The 21234-nt window shown below is 48.5% G+C and overlaps 1 protein-coding gene across 1 annotated transcript in view; it reads right to left on the bottom strand.

Annotated features, from left to right (window-relative positions):
* Positions 1–19410, bottom strand: part of LOC119442281 (growth/differentiation factor 8) — an 82952-nt gene extending 63542 nt beyond the window's left edge. Inside the window, exon 1 of the mRNA XM_037707097.2 lies at positions 17855–19410. Coding sequence (XP_037563025.1) covers positions 17855–18287 — 433 coding nt within the window. The 5' untranslated portion in view covers positions 18288–19410. The remainder of the gene's footprint in view (positions 1–17854) is intronic.
* Between the last annotated feature and the right edge of the window lie 1824 nt (positions 19411–21234).

Raw genomic sequence — 21234 nt, 5'->3', positions numbered from 1 at the left:
TTTTAAGTTGTCCCGATACAAAATGATCTCGTATGCATACTGTAGCGGCTGGTCAATGCGCAAGGCTGCAGACTTCTTACTCCGCACCTTCTATATAGAACTGCCTTCTAGGGCAGCAATCGTAGACATCTGCCGAGAGAAGGAGACGGGATATAAGGTTACGACACCGGCCGCACTTTTTTTTTTGTGTGTGTATGTGTTTATCATCTGGCACATAACTAGAGTCGAAGTAAAAGTGTGAATATATATATATATACAGGGTGTTCAAAATTACGCTTTACGGAATTTTTAAAAATCGCCTGTGGCAGCTAGCATAATTATTATCGTTGAGCTGGGTTACTCGATGAGGCGGACAATAGTAGCCTAACATGCTGATCTGCAGAATAGTGTTTGCCTGAGCTCGTTGGTTGCACATAGCACAAATGGTTTCCAGCAGACCGTATGGACACGGTCAGACAGGGACAACGACACACGCTGGACTAGCAAATGAATGTTTATTCTTCGTTTTCCACACCTTTTATAGCACAAGATAGCCAATGCTTCTTCCTTTTGTCATGCCGGTTATCCGTCTTTCAGAGCGAAATGTCGTCTTTGCGCAAGTAGTTTTCTTCTTTTTCTGTTAGCAGTATCGATGGTGTACAGACGCATGATTTTCCGCTTCTGTCAATGGCCATGGCTTCTAAAATTTCGCGCGTCAGCTTGTCTTTACTTTTTTCTAAAACCTGTATGTCGTAAAGTTGTTCGGTGGAATGGTGCTGGCGATGATGAAAAGCGAGGTGCCCAGCGGAGATTCCTTCTAAAGATGCTGCATGCTCTCTTGTCCTGTCCTTGACACACCTGCCTGTTTGTCCCATATATCTTCGGCCACATGATAAAGGTATATCATATATCACCCCTGTCTTGCAGGTAGTGTACTTCTTCTGGTGGTTGATTGTGCACTGCTTATTTTTCTGGCCATTGTTGACTCGCGCACACATTGAATATGCCTTGTTTGGTGCTGAACATACAACCGTGACGCCTTCCTTTCCGGCTATCTTCTTTAGCTTATGGGTTAGGCCATGTATATAGGGCACAACAGCGACCTTCTTCCTTTTCTGTTGACTCTTTTCTTCTTCTTGAGGCTTGCTGTTCAGGAGTTTCACATTCTTTAGCAACCCTTCGGCGACAGTTGTAAGCAGGCCTTTCGGATAGCCAGCGTTGTTGAGCCTGGTTACCTGGTGCATGAAGCTTTCTTCCATGAGGTGATGACACGCCGTGCTTTAGGGCGGCTTGTAGCACTGTGGTCACGATGGCTCGTTTTACATTCTTAGAATGGTCGGAATCGTATGGCAGGAACCCGTTGCAAGAGCGGGTCTCGTAGTTCCAGCATGTGTGCTGCGTTTCGAAGGTGATGGCCAAATCAAGAAACCTAATTCTTTTTCTTTCTGGCATTTCAAAGCCAGAAAGAAACTTTGCGCAACTACTTGCGCAAAGTTTCTTTCGCAAGTAGTTGCGAAAGAAGCGCAAAGACGACATTTCGCTCTGATAGACGGATAACCGGCATGACAAAAAGAAAAAGCATTGGCTGTCTTGTGCTATAAAAGGCGTGGAAAACCAAGAATAAACATTCAGTTGCTAGTCCAGCGTATGTCGTTGTCCGTTTCTGTCCGTGTCCATACGTTCTGCTGGAAACCATTTGTGCTATGCTGATCTGCATCGCCATCGTCGCAAGAACAAATTGTAGATGCAGGTCTCTAGGCTATTCAATGCAAATTCCTGAGCACCCCCCCCCCCCCCCCCCCCCAAAAGAAAAAAAAAAAAGAAGAAAGAAAAGAAAAACTTGTCCGCGCACTGTTCACTAATTCAAGCCTGCGTCTGCCTGTGATCACGTAGTCTTGGACACTGAATCGCCTGGCCTACTGTCTGTTGCGGTAGTCATATACAGAAGTATGTCCACCGCAACCATGGAACTGATGAACTCCTATAAGAAGGTAAAATTCATTCCGTTTAGTGTTTGTGATTAAATAAATTGAGTATTTTGGTTGCCTTCAAAATTACAAACAACGTACCGATGAGCAGGAGAATTTACCTGAAAGTCAAGCTCCTCTGCCTTTCAATTTCACTGACTGTTCAGCTTTTGTCAAGCGCCAATTCTGCATATGCATTGAATCTGAATGTGCTTTAGACCTTTGTGCGTAAACATCAGTCAAGTATGGTCAACTTACAAGTCCTTAGCTACGTTATAGAGAGGGCTAAAGGATTCGTCTATCGCCTCACACGGTATATATAGAGAAGAGTCGATGAATGTTTTAAGGCCATAAGTCTATAGACCAGTGAATATAATCTGTAAATAGACATTCTATAGAGAATGCGCAAGGCCATAAATCCTTGGACTATCTATGGACTAGTCTATAGAATGTTTTCTATGGAAAGTCCAATAGACTTTATGGACAAATGCCTCTAGTAACGAAATAAATTTTTGTAAGGGACAATGACACAGACGTGAAGACAAAAGTCTGATCTCGCTGAAGCAATATGCGTGCAAGACCGAGCAACCGAGAACAGGCAACATACAGTGCTGAGCATGAATAAAGAAGCAGATCCTACACGATAGGTGCGCGACAGGGGGGTCAACAGGGGGACCAACTAAAGACGCTAATTTAACGCGTAAAACATTAGAAAATAGAATATGGAAAACTTGTATGATATTAACTCTCGTATTGGATAGCAGTAGTTGAGCGCTTAGTAAAGACGAGGACACAAATGGAGACACACGGGCGCCCGTGTGTGTCCTCGTCTTTACCACGGTGAACGATATATACATATCATACACCGTGGTCTTTACTAAGCGCTCAACTACGGCTATTCAAGGTGAATCAACAAGCCCATTTCGCCACACTTCTCGTATTGGTGATTCGGTGAAACCGCCGCGGAAATACGCGCATCCGAGCGCATGTTGGCACACGTTCAAAAGGACGATAATAATTTGCATGTCCGTGCTTAAAGTGACGCGACCAAACAGCACCGATCTACACCCCCCCCCCCCCTCGCCCCCCCCCCCCCTTTTTTTTTTTAGTATTGCATGAAATACTTTTGTCACATTCCCCATTCCCTTTTGCCGCTGGATGGGTTTCGCCATGTACAGAGCACTCTTTTTCGCCTGGCCGCAAGGCACATTTTGTCACACTTTGTCCGAGAATAGAAGCTGCAGAAACCGGGCGGCGATAAAGCCCATACACATGCGCGACGGTGCGAGCACTCTCCGTGAAAGTCTGCTTGCTCGAGAGTATGCAAAGGTGGGTACAGATTCGCCTCGCTGGGCGCGCGGTATGATGTATCGGCACGCACGGCTGGCAGCACGGCGTTCTCTCTCTCTCTCTCTTTTTCCTTTCTTTCTCGCCCCCGTCGCTAGAGCCCGTTAGGTTGGCCCCAGCGAGGTTGCCTGGACGGTGAACGGATGCGAGGTCGCATCGTGCATGCAAGCTGCGATGATGCGGGCGCTATCTGCACTGCCCATCGCGTGGACTCCGCCGGCCGAACACGACGAGACCGCAGGCGCGGCTCCGACAGCACGTGCGCGGCGGCGCCTGCGGTAAATGTGCGTGCCTGCCACCTGTCGCCCGGCAGGGCGTCAGGTGTGACTGCGGGCCGGTGCCTCATTCAAGAGCGCCGTGTGCAGCGGCGCCCGCCGGCATCTGGGTTGCCACGATCATTTTGTAGCGCACGTGTGGACTCCTCGCATTACTATTCTCAAAGGGCTCTCACTAGAAGTTCTTTCAAGACACAATAGATATAGTCCTTGACGACGACGACGACGACGACGATGATGATGATGATATACACGTAACGTCTCCAGACACCTCCAGTGCTTGCCCACTTTAATGAGACCGCTCCTACATTGCTCCACACTGATGCCAGCAGTGTTGGCTTGGGAGCTGTTTTTGTGCAGCGGCAGGAGGGACACGGAAAGAGTGATTGCCTACGCAAGCAGAACTCTCTCACGCACAGAGGCATATTATTCCACAACTGAGAAAGAATGCCTCGCCGTGGTATGGGCGGTTATGAAATTTCGCCCATATTTGTATGGTCGCGCTTTCAATGTTCTCAGCGACCACCATTCACTGTGTTGGTTGACGAACCTTGAAGATCCTTCTGGACGATGGGCGCGTTAATTGGAGCCTAAGGCTGCAGGAGTTTGACATGACAGTCATGTACAAGTCGGGGAAGCGACATACAGATGCTGACTGCCTGTCTCGATCACCGATAGAGTCGGCTTGTTCACTCGAAGAAGATGAAACAGCATTTCTTAGTGTTCTGGACACATCCGCCATCGCTCAACAACGGGACGAGCCTGAGTTACTTGGTCTAATCAATTACTTAGAGGGAAGATCTGCAAATTTTCGCAAGAGGATTGTCATCGTTTCGTTTACGAGCCAAAGTTTTTTACAAAAGAAACTTTTCTTCGACCGGGTCCCCCTATCTGCTCGTCATTCTTGCAGCTCTGCGTACGGAAGTACGTCAAGCCTGTCCCAACGAGGTGACTTCTGGTCACTTTGGCTACACGCGAACATTGGGCAGATTGCGGCAAAGCTACTACTGGCCGAGACTTGCCACCGCCGTGAAACATCACGTTCGCGCTTGTCTGCCAGAGGTGCAAGTCGCCTCCGATGAAACCAGCCGGCTTCCTACAACCTGTCCAGGTTCCTCGAACACCATTTTATTAAATTGGAATGGATATTTTGGGCCCACTTCCTACTTCTACTGCAGGAAATCGCTTTGTTCTCGTCGTAGCCGACTATCTGGCACGTTACGCTGAAACAAAGGCCATCCAGAGAGGCACAGCAGCCGAGGTGGCGCGCTTTTTCATTGAGAATGTTGTGTTGCGACACGGCGCACCGCGCGTCGTAATAACCGACCGATGAAACCGCATTCACGGCTGCACTTTTAGATCACGTCTTGCTGGTAAGTGGAACGGCTAATCGGAAGTCAACCGCCTACCATCCACAAACCACGGGATTGACGGAGCGCCTCAACAAAACAATTGAAGACATGCTTTCAATGTACAGGATGCTCACAAAATAACTCGGAACGCCGGACCGGTGACCTTACGTCGGCGTAGCGCGCTGCTGAAAAAATAGTGCCAGGGTCTGCGCATGCGCGGTCTCCCTAGCAAGCTCACCTCGCTCCCCAGTGCATCTAAATAGGTGTTGCCTTGCTCCAAAGGAATATCGTTGGGTGCCTTTTGGCGTTGTCACAGGGGGGCTGCGCAGGATGCGGTCTCTGAAACGCTGTGTGCGAGCGTGTTCAGGCGATGGAGCATAAGCTTTGCTGTGCGTGCGTGTTACTGGGCATCGGCGTCCTTTAAAGCGAAATGCTTAACTGGCTCATTAGTCGCGGAATGTGACCATCGTGGACAACACTTGCGGTAGCAAAAATCAGAAAGCGGCATACTACACCTCTACCGTTCAATAAAGCATGTAAAAGTGAATTAAGAACCCAGTAGCTAAATGTAATTCAGAGTAATTAAAGAGTCCCAAAGACTAATAGATATAATTAACTAATATATTCTAACCAGAACACGGACATCATACGAGACCTTTATTAAAGCGTGCTAAAGTGAATTACTAAGTAACCAAGGATAATTACAATAAATTAAATGTAATTAAGGGTTGCGAACAGTAATAGAGACTACTTAACATCAACTCGAGGCTCCCTGTTAAGACTGTTCACGCCAAATTAAGACTAATTAAGAGTGTCAAAGAGCAGTTACATACTAATTAGGATCAATTAAAAACTCGGTAACATGAAGTAAGAAAATAATAAACCGAATTACGACCAAATAGTAGTTATTCAATTAATTACCCTCATAAGCAAACAATCCCAAATGAAGTGACGTCAACACATTAAAGCTTTCGCCGTCAATGTCGACTTAGCAATCGATACAAGACCCCAATGAACTTTTTTTTTTGTTAGACATTCAACTCACACAGCTGAACATCCCCTTGATTAGCAACGTATCAACACACTGAACGAAAAATTGAATGTTCGCACCAACGAACGCAGACACGCGATCAAATATTAGAGTACTCCTTACTAAAATTGCAGCGAAGCGGCCAGATTTCGTAAATAAATAGCCCACAATATATGTGTATGCTATATTCATTGTGACTGCGAAGCATTGAAGATACCTTTATTATAGTGCCGCATGCATAAAATTAATACCTGTGCATGAAATTGGCGTGTTGGAAACGCCATTTTATGTCATTTTGAAAACATTTATTACTACACGCAGTCATACTTGTTGAAGGAGCCGTCGTGTTCTGTCAAAGTTCTGTTCTTATTATCAAGTAGTAAATGCGGCTCGGAATATAATTTCACAAGGACTAAAATACATCGCGCAACACGATAATCCGGTTGAAAAGTGCGCTGTACAGTGCTATTATATAGGCGAACCGTGGCACTCGCCCACATGAAAGATAAGCCATGAATTCATAGTTTCTTTAGGCGAAATAATAGACCCAGGTATGCAAGACATTAGGTATAATTAAAAGTTATAGACGCTCGTGAATTATTCCATCCATGCAATCTATCCAGAAAGCATGACTATCTCTTAGAATGAATGCAGATTCCGACGAGAATACGCCACAAGGATTACGCGTACGTTTAGAAATTACGCTGCATAGCCCGCGAGCACGCTGTAGTCTACAGCCCCCCCCCCCCCCCCCCTCCCCCCCAGTTGTGTTGTCGCAGCGCTAAGAGGGACAAACCGCAAGTTTTTTGGCGCAAGGCAACGCGTATAGATGCACTATATGGAGCGAGGCTTGCTTGCTATATAGGGATGCCGCGCACGCGCAGACCAAGGCTGTACTTTTCCGCAGGTGTGCTTCGCCGACGAGCGGCCACCGGTCTGGCGTTCCGAGTTATTTTTTGGGCACCTGTACGTGGATGTCGAACATAGAAATTGAGATGACATCCTCCCTTATATCTCGTTTGCGTACAACACGGCGAAACAAGAGACGACGCGCATGACTTCGTTCAGCCTTGTTCACGGCCGGGATGTACGAACGGTGTACGAACACTGGCGCCGATGTGTTTACGCAACGCGCCGAAGAGGCTCGGCAGCTCGCGCGCTTGCGGATCTGCCAGCAGCAAGACTACGACGCAGGCCGCTATAATGCTCACCGTAGAACCGTAACCTATGAAGTCGGCGACCGAGTGTGGGTTTGGACACCCATACGGAAACGATGGCCTCTCCGAGACGCTGTTAAGGCGACACTTCAGCCCATATCGAGTATTGCGGCGACTCAATGATGTTCTACGAGGTCGTCCCCGATAGTCCCAACTGTACGCGGCGCCACCCGCACCGTCCTGAACTTGTGCATGTTGTACGCATGAAGCCGTATGTGATCGATTGACTATTCCGCAAGTGACATTTCTGATCTAGCATCGGGGCGATGCTCTTTTAGGGAGGGACAAATGACGCGTGTGCTCTAGGCACACGACAACGACGATGGGGGCATCAACGCACTCCGTCTATATAGTGGGTCAGTGGGATCCCTAGAGGACGAAGAAGATGTGTCTCTGTTCTGTTTTGTTTGAACTGGTTGTCCTGCTGTGCTTGAAGAACGTCTCCCTATCTTCTGTTCGCGTTGTACCACGACAACACACACACACACACACACACACACACACACACACACACACACACACACACATAATATATATATATATATATATATATATATATATATATATATATATATATATATATATATATATATATATATATAATCATGACGATATAAATCCAACAGACAATTATGCCAAGGAAATCATCGGGGAAAATATAAACACACACAACACACACACACACACACACACACACACACACACACACACATATTGAGGTTGGCGAGACCACCCTCACTTGATATAACTGACGGAACCACAGATATCGTGGTAAGAGAGCACGAAAGTTACTGCAGAGCTCGGTTTGGTAATAAGGCCAGTCTCACCCACTTCACGTTATGTATACAAAAAGCACCTTCATGCTAGCATCGGCGTTGAATAATTCTTGCGCTGCGACAGTTTCCTGTCAAAGTAGAGCACGCCGCAAATGTTGCTTCACATCGAAGAAAGAAAGGGTACGTATACCTTCAGGTTTCTGAAGGCCCGAAGCAGTGAAAAGAAGTGATGGTGGACAGTTCATAGGATGTAAAGCGGCATTCGGCTTTAGTCGCTGACCAGACACTTTCCAGTGGGCGAACAAAAGTGACTCAAGAAGTGCTCCTATATAATCTACGTGCGATCGACAGTGCTGGTTGCACGGAGCGAAAACGGATGGACTATATGTATGCGGCGGACGGTGCAGGTGAACGTTAATGTCCTGTCTATATATATACTGCATATACAGCCGGTTCCCATTCCCATTTGGGCCCGTATACCATCTATAGCTGCATCTGCACGGAGCTGCCTTAATTTAATACTTGTGAACCAGTGACCGTTTCAGCTACTCGAGCAACGTGGAGTGTAACCTTGACGAAGGACGTCGCACCCTGGCTTGCACAACATATGTCAACGTATCCACCGCTTGAAATACTTCTTGCATAACCGCGTGACGCACGCCGCAGGCGTTATCCGTGGTCCTGCTTTCTCGCTCTGCTTCATGAATGACGCACGCGTTGCGAGTAGCAACATTTGCACTTGGCAAGAGGACACACCTGCAGGCATGGAGTAATGCATGCATACATGTATGAATGCTGCTACACCTATGTATTATGTAAGCGGTATACTCAGCCCTATACGGGTCGAGAGCGGCGTCAACGTGCCCCACAGATGTGACCATCGAAAAGGCGTTGAATTCGAAGTTGTCCCAAAGAAAGAGCGTTAACAGGACAGTGCCAAGCCGAACAACATGCTATCGTCTTTGTACACCAGCCAAATGAGTCGAGCGAGATCGATGCTGTCGAACACCCTCAGTGATGCACTTATGTATTACGTGCAATTAACGTCACGTGAGGCACGTGCGACAATTAAATGGTACGTGTATACTTCGACGAAAGACGTGCGTGCACCTTTCTTTCGCGCAGCAGTCTATTGCCGCACTCGATCGGCGCATAACGTATCCTCTAAAATATGACCGCGCCTCGAAGCTCCTTGCCCATGTGGAGGAGGCCTAAGCTACACTGTTGGCGAGTCTCCTTCACTGATTGCGCTTCTGTATGCTCAAGCTAAAGAAGACTGTGTGCAGCTCTCGCAGCGAGGTGGAAGAACACGATGAAGGTTATTATGTAATTGTGGGATGTGCACACTAAGATAATTAAATATCGGATGTATACAGCTGGCGTATAATGTATGCGCGGAAGGTAGAAAAAGAAGACCATTACATTGGAACTATTTATCAAGCGCTAAATATAATTGTATGTAGATGTTGCACCCATACCTAATTTGAACAGGTCATTTTAGCCAAGGATCTGGACCCCACCAGCGTATGCCGTTTTATTCCATTCTGGCATAGCAATAGCCGTTCAATCCCTCGGGTCTAGACAAATGGACTCAGCACCACGACCCGGACCCTGTTGGACTCCGACAGCGATGACTCGAAATGAGAGTCGTTCAGAAATGAGTTTCTCTCTCTCTCAACCCTTTCAGCCCAGCATATTGCACCAGGATAGTCCCTCTCCCAACTCTACGGTTTCTACTCTGGGACGCCCTTGTGAATAAGATCCAGTGACTATACGGACAAACTCAGATCGTACACGTGGTGAACCTTCGCGGACACACAGCGCCTGCGTGTCCGTGTCTCCCTTCTTGTGGTCGTCTGTTTGCGCTGTTACCCAAAGTTTCAAGATGTACCAACTCGCCCAAAAAGAAGTATTGGTGAACCTTCGACGACAGCAGAAACCTGGGATGACATGTGCTCCAACCAGCGCGCATGCAAAGGCCGCAACGAAAGGACCAGAGCTCGACATTCTGCGTAAATGTTACATTCCACCCATCCACCTACTCCCTCCCCGCGTTGAAAATTTCGACTCCATGCACATACCTGCACACACGCGCGCCTTATCTTGCGCGAAGTCGGATTCCGCGAATGCATCCGTTCTCGGCATATACGCGCATTCTCTAACACGGCATACCTCACGTTTCAGGTCAAGGATCGAGCGCGCATAAAAGCAGAGCGGGGCACAAAGCCGGGCATCTGGTCTCTTTACTTCTTCTCTTCGTGTGGGGGCAAGCAATGCACCTTTAGAGCGCGAAGATCGAGGCTGACACGAAGAAAACGGTATAGCGTTCCACGCGCAGTGTCCGGAGCGTACGCACAGCGAAAAAGAAAAATAACCAGTCAGAAGTGCAAGAAATCAGGGCTCCAGGCTAGCAAAGCAGCTCACCAGCGGACAAAAAGAATCAGGCCCGATTCTTCCGCTGCGGGAATGCATGTTCCTGTTGCGAAGGGGTCACGGGCCAAGGGAAACTCGCCGCGGGGTCATGACCCCCCGAAGGGGTCCGGCCCGTCCCGCGCAGGTGGCAGCGTTCTCTCCCCGACCTTGCAGCTGCTGACCAGCGCCACGGGTCGCGGTCCAGCGATCCCCACATGTGTGTAGCTATACGCCGCGATGCATGCTGAAAGGAGTTTCGGAAGGTGAGCGAAGCAGTCCGGAGCAGAGAAGGATTTCGTTGGTCGAAAAACGACGCCCCTTATATCCATACATATACACGGGCGACAAGTGTCATCAAAAAACACTGGATGATTGCGCGGGAACGCTTCGAAATGTGTGGACATAGAAAGCATCCGCAGGAAATTGAGAGAAATAAGAACTTTATTAAAAAGGGATGGCGACTTATAGCCTACGTGGAGAGGGAGGGGGTATATGTGTATATATATATATATATATATATATATATATATATATATATATGACGTAATAGTTCAGCGGAAATCCGCTAGGTGGATTTCCACCTAGCGGATTTCCGCTGAACTATTACGTCATACACTTGCCTTTGCTTCGAGTTGTCGACAAGTTCGACTTCGCCCTGCCATCTGCTAGCCGCCTGGTTAGCTCAGATGGTAGAGCGGCTGCCCCGGAAAGGCGGTGGTCCCGGGTTCGAGTCCCGGACCAGGACGAATTTGTCTTCAACTGCGAGGCTTTCTTTCGAGGAACCCGGTTGGGTTTCCATTGTAGCAAATTGCTACATTTGGGTGGATGTCTATATATATATATAACCTAAGTACGTCGCGCTACGGATGATGCGAAGCTCCACAGTGCGAGAATTATTCTCTTATTGTTCCTACTTAAACAAATGCAGCCTTTGTACGTGACCACTTCCGTGAGTGCAAGATGGATACCCGGAGCTACGTCATAAATACCTCCTTAAAGCAAACACTAGGTCCGTGACCACCTACAAGAAAGAGGATTCCCGTCAAAGCTTTTGCGAAATGAGATCTGTACAAAAGAAACATATTTTATCACTGACCACAACAACAACGAAACTGGACCTATACCGGTATCATTGGAAACCTTGTTCACAATGCAGGATTGTCAGCACTGATGCAGATATGAGTTGCTGAAGATTCGGCGTAGTGATCTTTCACATATGAGGTGAATGCACTGTCAAGGATGCTGTCAGTAATTTGAAAGATGAGAAATTTCAGATGCATCCTTGATGAGGCATTTCTGTCCGTCGCCCGGATCCTATAGAAAACCCTTACCCTGCATGCCCTCTCAGTTGTACGTGACCCTAAACGGTTAAACACGTGGTGACACAAGTTTTCTCTTACCGACAGGGGCCCATGCTTGCCAATTGCCGACAGGGACAGCAAGGCTAAAACACACACGAATCAAACAAATCGAACACACACAACATTGAGCAACACGAGAACAAGGTGAGAGCAGGAGCCAACGTTTCGACAAGTGGACTTGTCTTTTTCAAGGCCTTATCTGGCCTTGCCTTCCAAGGCCCTTGTCCACTTGTCGAAACGTTGACTCCTGCTCTCACCTTGGTCTCACGTTGCTCATCGTCTTAAATTATCCATTTCCCGCATTCCCCGTGTTTTCCAGAAACAAGTGTTTTTCCATCCCGTGACTACGTGGACACAAGGATCATTACAGCAGGGCCATAATGTTACGCATCTCATACGAGTACACAGGTATCAAGCTGTCGTTTGCTTTATTCACGTGCTTAAAGCAAACACGACCCGCGGGAAAAACGAGTGCAGCGACCACTCTGTATACACGTGAACGCGTCCGACGAATACCTCGGGCACAGTTGCCATTTCCCAAACAGAGTGGTTACATAACATCCCGGCGAACCTCATTCCAAAGGAGCTTAAGTCTGTTTACTCACGTTTCTTTCGCTGCTGTTGCTGTTGCCACAGCGGATACCACCGGTTTAACATGCCCCACTGCAGCAGGCTTCCGGATTCTGCAGCCGCTGCCACGGGCGCATTTTCGCCACCTCACGTACATGCATAACGTCCGGGGGTATGCGACTATGCGCGCCCGGGTATATGTATTGCGCTGGAGCCGATCGACGTGCAGGCAACCGATCAAGTTGCACAGAGAGGTGCGCTGGATGCGTGCAGCTTGGCCCGGTCGCGACGCACGCTTTCCATCAAAAAGGCCCAATCTATGCAAATGGCGTCTTCGGCCGGGCCGCGCAGCACGCAAGAGCGCTCTAAGCAGTGGCTCCGCGGCACGCGGTTCGATAATGTGTCGCGCGACCCTGCTGAGCGGAAACCGGTAAAGACACGCCGGGCCGCCGATATTCGCTGGCGCCGCGGAAGAAAACGCGCGACGCGTGCCGTCGCTGCTGCTGATGTCGGCGCAGCTGGCTACCGCGCACTGCTGCTGGATAGGCGCATTCCACGGTAGGGAAGAAGAAGACGCCGGGGCGTCGCTCAGTCGTGTCTTCTCCTCGGCGCGACGGCCGTCTGTCGCAGCAGCTGACCGGCGCCTCCGCTGATGGAAGAAATTTCTCTGCGACGCGGAGGCATCGGCGGGCCAGGTCGGTAGGTATGCGGCGCGCGGCTGGGCGACTATAGAAGAAACAGAAAACTGGCTCGTTCCTAATGAGACCACTTCTCGGCGCGGTGATTGATGTATACGCAAACCACTCGCGTATGTAGGAATGCCAGCATGGGGGCAAGGCTCTTGTTCACTCCAAACTTTAAAGGTCTCGTGTTTATGTATATAAACACACTGTGCGGTAGCGTCTGCTGTTGTGCCCACAGTCTCAGTATGCGTGCAGGAAGCGGGAACGTTTGTCTTTCTGCTCCATATAAAACGTTCCCGGCGTACTTGTTTCGTTTTTTTTTTTTATTCTTTTTTTTCTGGTGAATGCTGGGTAAGCCGTCGCATCAAAACGTGTTCTCACGCATATACGGCCCTTGTCAAGTGGCTCTGCGCAGTTGATTATACTGCTGTTGTCAAGCTGCGCGGCCGTGCTGTGCCTCTTCTGTTGATGTAGATTGAAACCGACTCCGCCCGCACCCTCGAGACAGAGATCGCGGACGGCGCCACACTCGTGAGCCCCGATGCATGCGGCGTCGGTGACAGCTGTGTAATCGCGACAAGTATGCCTGGCGTTTATATATTCGTGCGTGCATTTTAAACAGCGCAGGCGTCCACCCGGAGGAAGCTGGGTTGCGTGAAGTCACGTACGACGGCACCTCCCTGGACCAATACTTTCCCTAGAAAGGTCGATGACGCCCCAGGAGTGTCCATTTAATAACCTAAGTGGACAGGTTATAACTATGAAGGATGACGTACCCGCGGTTGGAACCAGAACGAAGCTTCAACGTGATTCTAGAGTTCCCGTAACCCCCCGCCCTTTTCCATCTTTCCGGCGTGGATAAAGCTGGCTTGTCCAGCGTAAAGCCGGACAAGGTCACATACTCCAATGGCGTGCCGTACAAACAAATGGCCTCAAGGACACTCTGTGTAGCGACGTAGATCGCAGACTTTGCAGCAGCGATTAGACAATATAAGAACAGAGACATGTCAGTGAGCGTTGATATGCGCCTCCGCTACATCAATGAATTTTTGTTCGCCATCGAAAGCGTTTACGAATGCTATAAATGGGGCATGATGGGTGTACTGTTCTCGTGAAAGGCCTTGCGCGACGTAATTATACAGCACGTAAGAAGTGTTGGGACATTTGAGTGCACTAATCATGTAAACATATAGAATACGTACGCATGCACAAGACAGCTGTGTCTTTTCAGGTCCTGCTTTTTCCAAAAAAAAAAAAAAAGAAAAGAAAGATATTTGGGGTCTTACGTGACAGAACCACTATCTGATTATGAGGTATGCCAATTTTGACCGCATGGTGTTCTTTAACTTGCACCCAACAGACGGCACAAGGGCATTTTTTTTGCATTCCACCCATAGGAATGCGGCCGCCGCGGCCGGGATTGCGATAATTCCTCGCGATCATATAAATAAGGGAGACATTAGTTTGCTAAAACGCAAGAGAGAAAGAGGAAGAGAAAGCAAGCAAGTTAGAAACGCAACACGAATTTAAATGCTTTCTGGATACTTTCCCGAGTATGGTCAATCGGGAACGAACGGCTGAATCAGAGGCGACAGCAATGTTCAATGTGACAAGGTCACGCGCTGCGTGCGTGCTCTCATTTCTTGACTTGTAAGATCGCGCGCAAGTGGTATACGCGCGCATCAGCTCTCTTCCATTATATATACTCGTCTATGTTTAGTGCTTATGTCCTCATCCGGTGCGCTTGAAGAACAAAGGAGCTCAACAATCCGAAGAATCATTAACCTTCTTTGATATCAAACACAAAATTCGTACGCAGTTCAAACGAAAAATTCCGGACACTATAGCTTTGGCGATCGAAGTCGGTACTGAAAAGTCCGCTTGGCGACATTTATATCAAATCTGTGGGGAGCTCTCGCGACGTGCTTCAAAATTCAGAGAACGCTTTAGTAGCGCTAGTTCATATCTGTCTAATAAGCTTTCCCGCGGGAGTTGCGAACTTGCGCCTTTGGTTTGAGAACCTTCACCGTTAACGTGCCGCCCATCTTTGTGTTGTTGTCACGCCATCACAGACCAGCGGCTCTTTTCGAAAGCTGCATCGACTTTCTAATGCGCTGCACTCATCCGGTCATCCCATATATCATGCCCTAAGCTATACGCATGTGGGGAGGGCGCTTTCACTGCTAGACGGCAAAGCATGCGGGCGAAGCAACATTCGTAGGCTTGTCCGGGTTGGCAGATGCACAACCCGAATTACGTCGCGTCCGAATGAAAAATTTCTTCTGGCCATATACTCTCTGAAATATCCATCTCCGCGCCTGACACTTCGATATGAAGAAAGAACAGCTGATTTTCGTTTCCGCGATAGCGAACTTTCTCTTTTCTCCTTCTATCCCCCCCCCCCCCCCCCCCCCCGTAAAAGATAGCGCATTGAACGCTTCGGATAGTTGGAGAGAGAGAGAGAAAGAGCGAGAGAGGCTTTATGTCAATTCAGCAGAAGTTAGGTCGACATAGTGGTTCAGCATAGTGCTGACAGGCGCTGCAAGAAAGCGCACAACAACGCACAAGGACAAACCAGGCGCTGATGCCGCTTCGTCCCAGTGTGCTGATAATACCTGTGCGTCGTACGGCGCCGCGCACGGTTCGACATCGTAATAACTGTCGACAGATTTCTAAAATTCGCCACGCAAGAAAGAAAACCGCGCTGATGCGCAGGAATACAGCAAGCGAATACCTATATATTGATGGCGTCGTGCAATAGCTATATATAAATGCCACATTGGCGAACGAAAGGAAGGTAGGGTATGACTGACGAAAAGGTAAGGGACACCTGTATAAGGGGAAACGGTATAGCACCTCTAAGAATGCGGGGGAAGAAACAAACAGCTATACAGGAAAAAAAAAAAAAAAAACTAGTTGCGTTGTCTGTCGCGTTATCTCGCGCACCAAAAATGGGAGAAAAAGTGGGCGCTGGCACGCGGACAACAGACGATAGAGACGAGGCGACCCCGTCGCGATATATATATATATATATATATATATATATATATATATACACACACACACACAGCTCGAGATGGCTTCCGCGTTCACACCGCTAGGGTCGCCATTTGCTGGAACAACGCTGCGACTCAACATATCACTTCGTGCACCCTTGCGCGTTCCTGCTTGCTTGTCTCGTTCTGTATATATATACGGGAGGCCCCCTGTGCGGGTTGGCGAGAGATATCCTATTGTGCGGCGCAGCCCGTATGGCATGCTCAAACATGGCGATATGGGCTTGGCGTGACACTAATGTCACCCACCACATAGCAACAGGAAAACCGGATCGAGTGTATGCTTATATACGAGGTACTTACACGAATAAAATGCACGAAGAGTAACAAGGCATGCAGGCCACCCCTTCAAGTTCGTTCTTGCATTAATACATTAAACACTCGCATGATCGTAAATGGATCACCCTTAAAAGTGAATCAGGCATATAAGTTAAAAAGTGATCGGTCTATAATTACCTATCACCCCTCACACCTAAAAAGGGTGTGAGTTACAGACCGATTTGCACTCTTACTCATTTTGAAGGGTGAAAATAATTTGCAGTGCACACGGAAGGAACACAAAGATGTCTGCTAAGAAGCGTTGTAGGAGGGAGCTATCAAAAAAGAGAAGGTACTTCAGGCCTTTGAGCTCGTGTATAAACGTGACCAGCTATATATGATCGCTGCAGATACACGACAACAGATGCCACAGAATGCTGCTTTAATTCATACACAACGCAGATCTTGCAGCATACACATAATGCAACACTATACATTACGCCTTAAGGCAAGTCTTGTTCACCCCAATTAAAAAATTATTAAAAAATAACACTTGCAGTTCCGAAGCCATGAGGCTCTATATAAGAGTTATAACCGTGTTCTACGCGCTAACTTATAGATATTCAGTAGCTTTATCCCCGACGATCAGACGTCTCTGCTTTCCGTGAATTTTGTTGCTAACAAGACACAACAGTACACGGAAACGCTAAAGGAGCCGTGACAACCAATGTAACACTTATCACACGCCCTCTTTTTCTTTCTTTTTTCAAAGAAGAAATTTAAACACGAAGTGTATTAGCGACAATTATTCTGGAAAGCCCCGTTACCGCTCCACATCGACCCTAAACCTCTGCCACGAAAAATACAAGCGCAACACAAGAAGACCTTTATATAGACATGGAATTAAAAGATAAATGCACCGTCGTTATTGCGTGAAAAGACAAGATTGCACAGACCGTTCAAATTACGTATGCACTAATTGCCAGGTCCCCAAATTTCAGAGAGAGCTCCACATTTCCGATACATAACATTGCGGCAGCGCGGACACACGTATACTTCTCTTCATCTCGTAAACAGGGCAAACACCGCTTATCCTTGCCACTTCTAAGCATCAGCGATAGAAAATGGAGGCACGTGGCCAAGGATCGTGTGCATGCCGGCAAGAAACCCACACGCAACTGATATATAGGGGCAAGGGTCCAGAGAAAGGCGACAAAGGAGAACTGCGGCGCAGGCGAGACGCAATTCCCACTTTAACACCGTTGCCAATGTTATGAAGTATCTGCACACATTGGTAGGTATATGTACAAAGTACGCGAGCAGCGGCGCATACTTGGCGCACAGTTGCGGGGCTTGTATATGCGTCAAATTCACGACCGGTCCGAAGCGAACGGCGCAATTTAAGAATGTAAAAAAAAAAAAAAAAATGTTTTCATTCCAAACGAAAGGATACAATTCGAAATCGCCGTCGCAGCATGAAATGCGGCCTGAAGGAAATTCGACACCCTCGATGGGGGAAAAACAACAACAAAATAAGACGAAAAGCAACCAAGCAGCGCACACAGGCTCACCGTGCTGCCCAAAGGTGATGATCTTCTCAGCGGCCATGTGGAAGTCGTCGTCGTCGTCGTACTGTTCGCCGGGCTCGAACGGCGCGTCCGCCTGCATCATGCCGGCGTCGTAGCGGTCCAGCAAGCGGTGCAGCGGAGGGATGCCCGGCAGAGCGCGGCGCGTCACGTTGGGCGCCCGCTTCATGCCCAGCTTGCTCAGGATCTGCGCCTTGATGGCCTGCAGCCGCACGGCGCGGGACTGCATGGTCGCACCGCCGCACCGCGTGCAGTTGGCAGTCGCGGCGCTGCCGCCCGCCGCCGCCGGCGACGAGACGGTCGCCGGCGTGGTCGTTGGCTCGGCGCCGGAGGATGCGGCTGCACAGGCCACCACCAACGCGGCCAGAGAGGACGCGAGCGCAAGCGCCGCCGCGGCACAGCACCGAGAGGAAAGCATGGCGCACCGAGAGAAGGAGGGCACGCGGCGCGCGCTTAAATAGGTCGGCGCCACGCCCACCGGCGAGGCGCCGGCCAATCGCGACGCGACCGGCGCGGGAGGGGACGGGATGCGCGGCGCCCGAGCGCGCGCGCTCCCGGTGCCAAAGCGCGGCGTGGTCTGCCGTGCGCGCACCGCGCTTGTCACTCGCCATTTGTCACGTGCAAGTGGTGATCTGCATGAGTGCAACGCGTGACAAGAACCAAGTTTTGCTGTCCGCCCCTGAGCTAATAACTAGACACCCCCCCCCCCCCCCCATTTCCTCTTTAAAGACATTTCTTGGTCTTCACTAACTCAGCCACGCTCTCGTTGATTATGCGGCGTCACGTGCTGCATTATTAAATAAAAAAATTGCATGCGAACAGCTGCTGTGGCCCGCCAACCGCTGTTGTCAGATCACTTCGTGCTTAAATTTGACGATGCACAGCCTTATTGTGTGAAAATAATCAAGCTCAGTTCAGCAGTGCCTCAGCTTTGTGGAGCATGCGCTAGATGGCTACGTATACCCGTGTTGTCGTTGGACGCGTCAGCAACAGTACACCCAGGGTTTGGGATATTGTTCTAGTGATGTGCGTCATGGCAAAGACACAACGAACTCTTAACATTACAGCGCCCGTTTCTACGACGACTGTTTCGGATCATTGAAAACAGGTGATTCGAAACAAAAATGACAGTTTTTACTGATAAAGCTTCATAACAACGGTGGACATAAATAGTTGGGCAGTAATCGTCACTTGCAATCAATCTCCAGGGAAATTCCACTCGCAATTATTTTAATTAATTACTTCGAACAGTATGTTTTAATTACAGAAATGAAGTCAGCCAGTACTTAAAGCAATGTATTTTGCTAGAAGCGATATGTGTGTGGCACCAGTTTCATGAATTAAGTACTCGAAATCTGCATCCAAATTCGATGCTGTTCGTTAACATGTTTACGCACTGTAACGATATGTTTCGAATACAGTACGGAAATTCTTAGCTGGAACAGTCATGCAACTCGAGGCTAATTCCGAGTTCGTATTTCTAGAAACTGCTGCTAGACACAAAGTTCCTAGAGAGGTTATGCTTTGAGCACTGCGTGACTTTAAATACAACGTGACCTTCCTAAAGTCGATGTATAAAATATTAATTAGCAAATGTAAATAAAAAATAATAATTTACTGAGGAGGTATTCGTGTGCGATTTGCCGTTGACCCCTATTTCCCTAAAGGCAACGCACTTGTTGGCACGTGGACGAACACAAAAGCAGACAAACACCAGTGCTCGTTTGTCTGCTTTTATGTTCGTTGATGTATCAACAAGTGCGCTGGCTTTGGAACAATTATTGGTAATTAACATTCATATTAGCCAATATCACGTGTATTTTGATGTCCGCAGATGCCATGAAGCCATGGTCTGAAAAAATCTTATTTCTTCTCGAAACCTTTATTTTCCATAATCTGAGACGTGCAGTCGTCGCTCAAACTCGCGGTAGAAAAGCCCTCTGCGCAGTAAAGTGCTATCAAATTGTGCCCTGTGCACAATGCAGATAACCAGAAGGGCTAGCTCGTCCGTCACCGTCAGCTAATTAACCTTCCTGCTCTGTGATTTGAAGAGGCTTTGGAGTTGCAACGGCCTTAAGCTGTTCCTGCGGCTTTGGTGATGATCACGATGACGATGAAGAACCGCGGTTGAGTGGAAGGATTGCGGATGGATTAGCAAGTCATAGAGGGCGATTTCTTCTTCTCCTAAGCCCATGCATGCACAGTCGGGTCTCGTTCGTGGTTCACTGAAAGGGCCCCTAGCTTTTGCTGCATTGCCTGCAGGATTTGGCGATACCGCCGTGTAATCAGCGGCTTACACGCTCCCGAAGGTTGGCCGTTATAAATTAATTCGTTCATCAGTCGTTCTTGGAGCGGTTGGTGACGTCACATTCTCTCCGCAATTTGGCGTGTTCACGCTGTCGCATTGTTACGTCTTCATTGCGCGCTGTCTGGACATAGACGTTGCTCAAAGAAACAACACTCTATCATGAGCGCTTTCGCGCGTCAGACGCGACATTTGACGCTGCTGACTGAAACCTGCATAGCGACACCGTGCAGAAAGGAACAGAGCGAAAACGACATTGCCTACACATGCTGCAAGCTCGGGTCAGTTCGCAGTCTTTGTTCGTGAGCTGCCGCCGTTAACTTGTCTGTATATATTAACTTGCCTATACTACAAACTGGCTTCTATAGTCAATGACAGATCAAAAATACAGGAGATGCACCTCCCATAAAAGCGTGCTGCGCCTGTTCTATATGCATCCGCGCTCACAAAAAATAGTTCTCTTAACAGGTCACACAAACACGAAGACGAGACGCCTGTGTGTTCAGCAACACTGAACCACGTCGTGGCCACGCGCATGCAGTGTCCTGAGGGGGGTGTATTCTCTAAGAGTCCACCTAGTGGACTGTCCATTTCGTCTGCAGCTGCACGAGTGAGGTGGAGACAGGTGCCTCAAGCCAGTGTCCTTCTCGCTCGTACAACTGCAGCCAATCAGCGACAGCCGAAATGAATAGTTCACTAGGTGGACTCTTACGGAACACCACCCCTGGAATCGCCGCAAAGGGATGAGGCTACGTGACCTGGGATTCCGGCCCATGCATACATATACTTGCAAAGAGACGAAATATCCAACGTGTACTCATCTTCGTTGGACATTCCGTCTCATTAGATGTATACAAACACTTGTATACAATATATACAATTCAGGCTTCTTGGACATTCCGACTCATTGGATATACAGGCCGGCTTCTATATAGATGATTTTCACCGACTATAGTTTACTCACTAGAAACGAGATGGCGTTGCCAGCGTGCCCAGCTATTTCTTGCCTCAAGACCCGTGGCGGTGGTTCGATTCCGGCCAGTCGCATTCCGATTGGGGC

The sequence above is a fragment of the Dermacentor silvarum genome, chromosome 2 (assembly GCF_013339745.2).
Source record: "Dermacentor silvarum isolate Dsil-2018 chromosome 2, BIME_Dsil_1.4, whole genome shotgun sequence".
NCBI lineage: Eukaryota > Metazoa > Arthropoda > Arachnida > Ixodida > Ixodidae > Dermacentor > Dermacentor silvarum.
The sequence above is the reverse complement of the archived record's forward strand: the minus strand, read 5'-3'. Positions and strand labels throughout refer to the sequence as shown.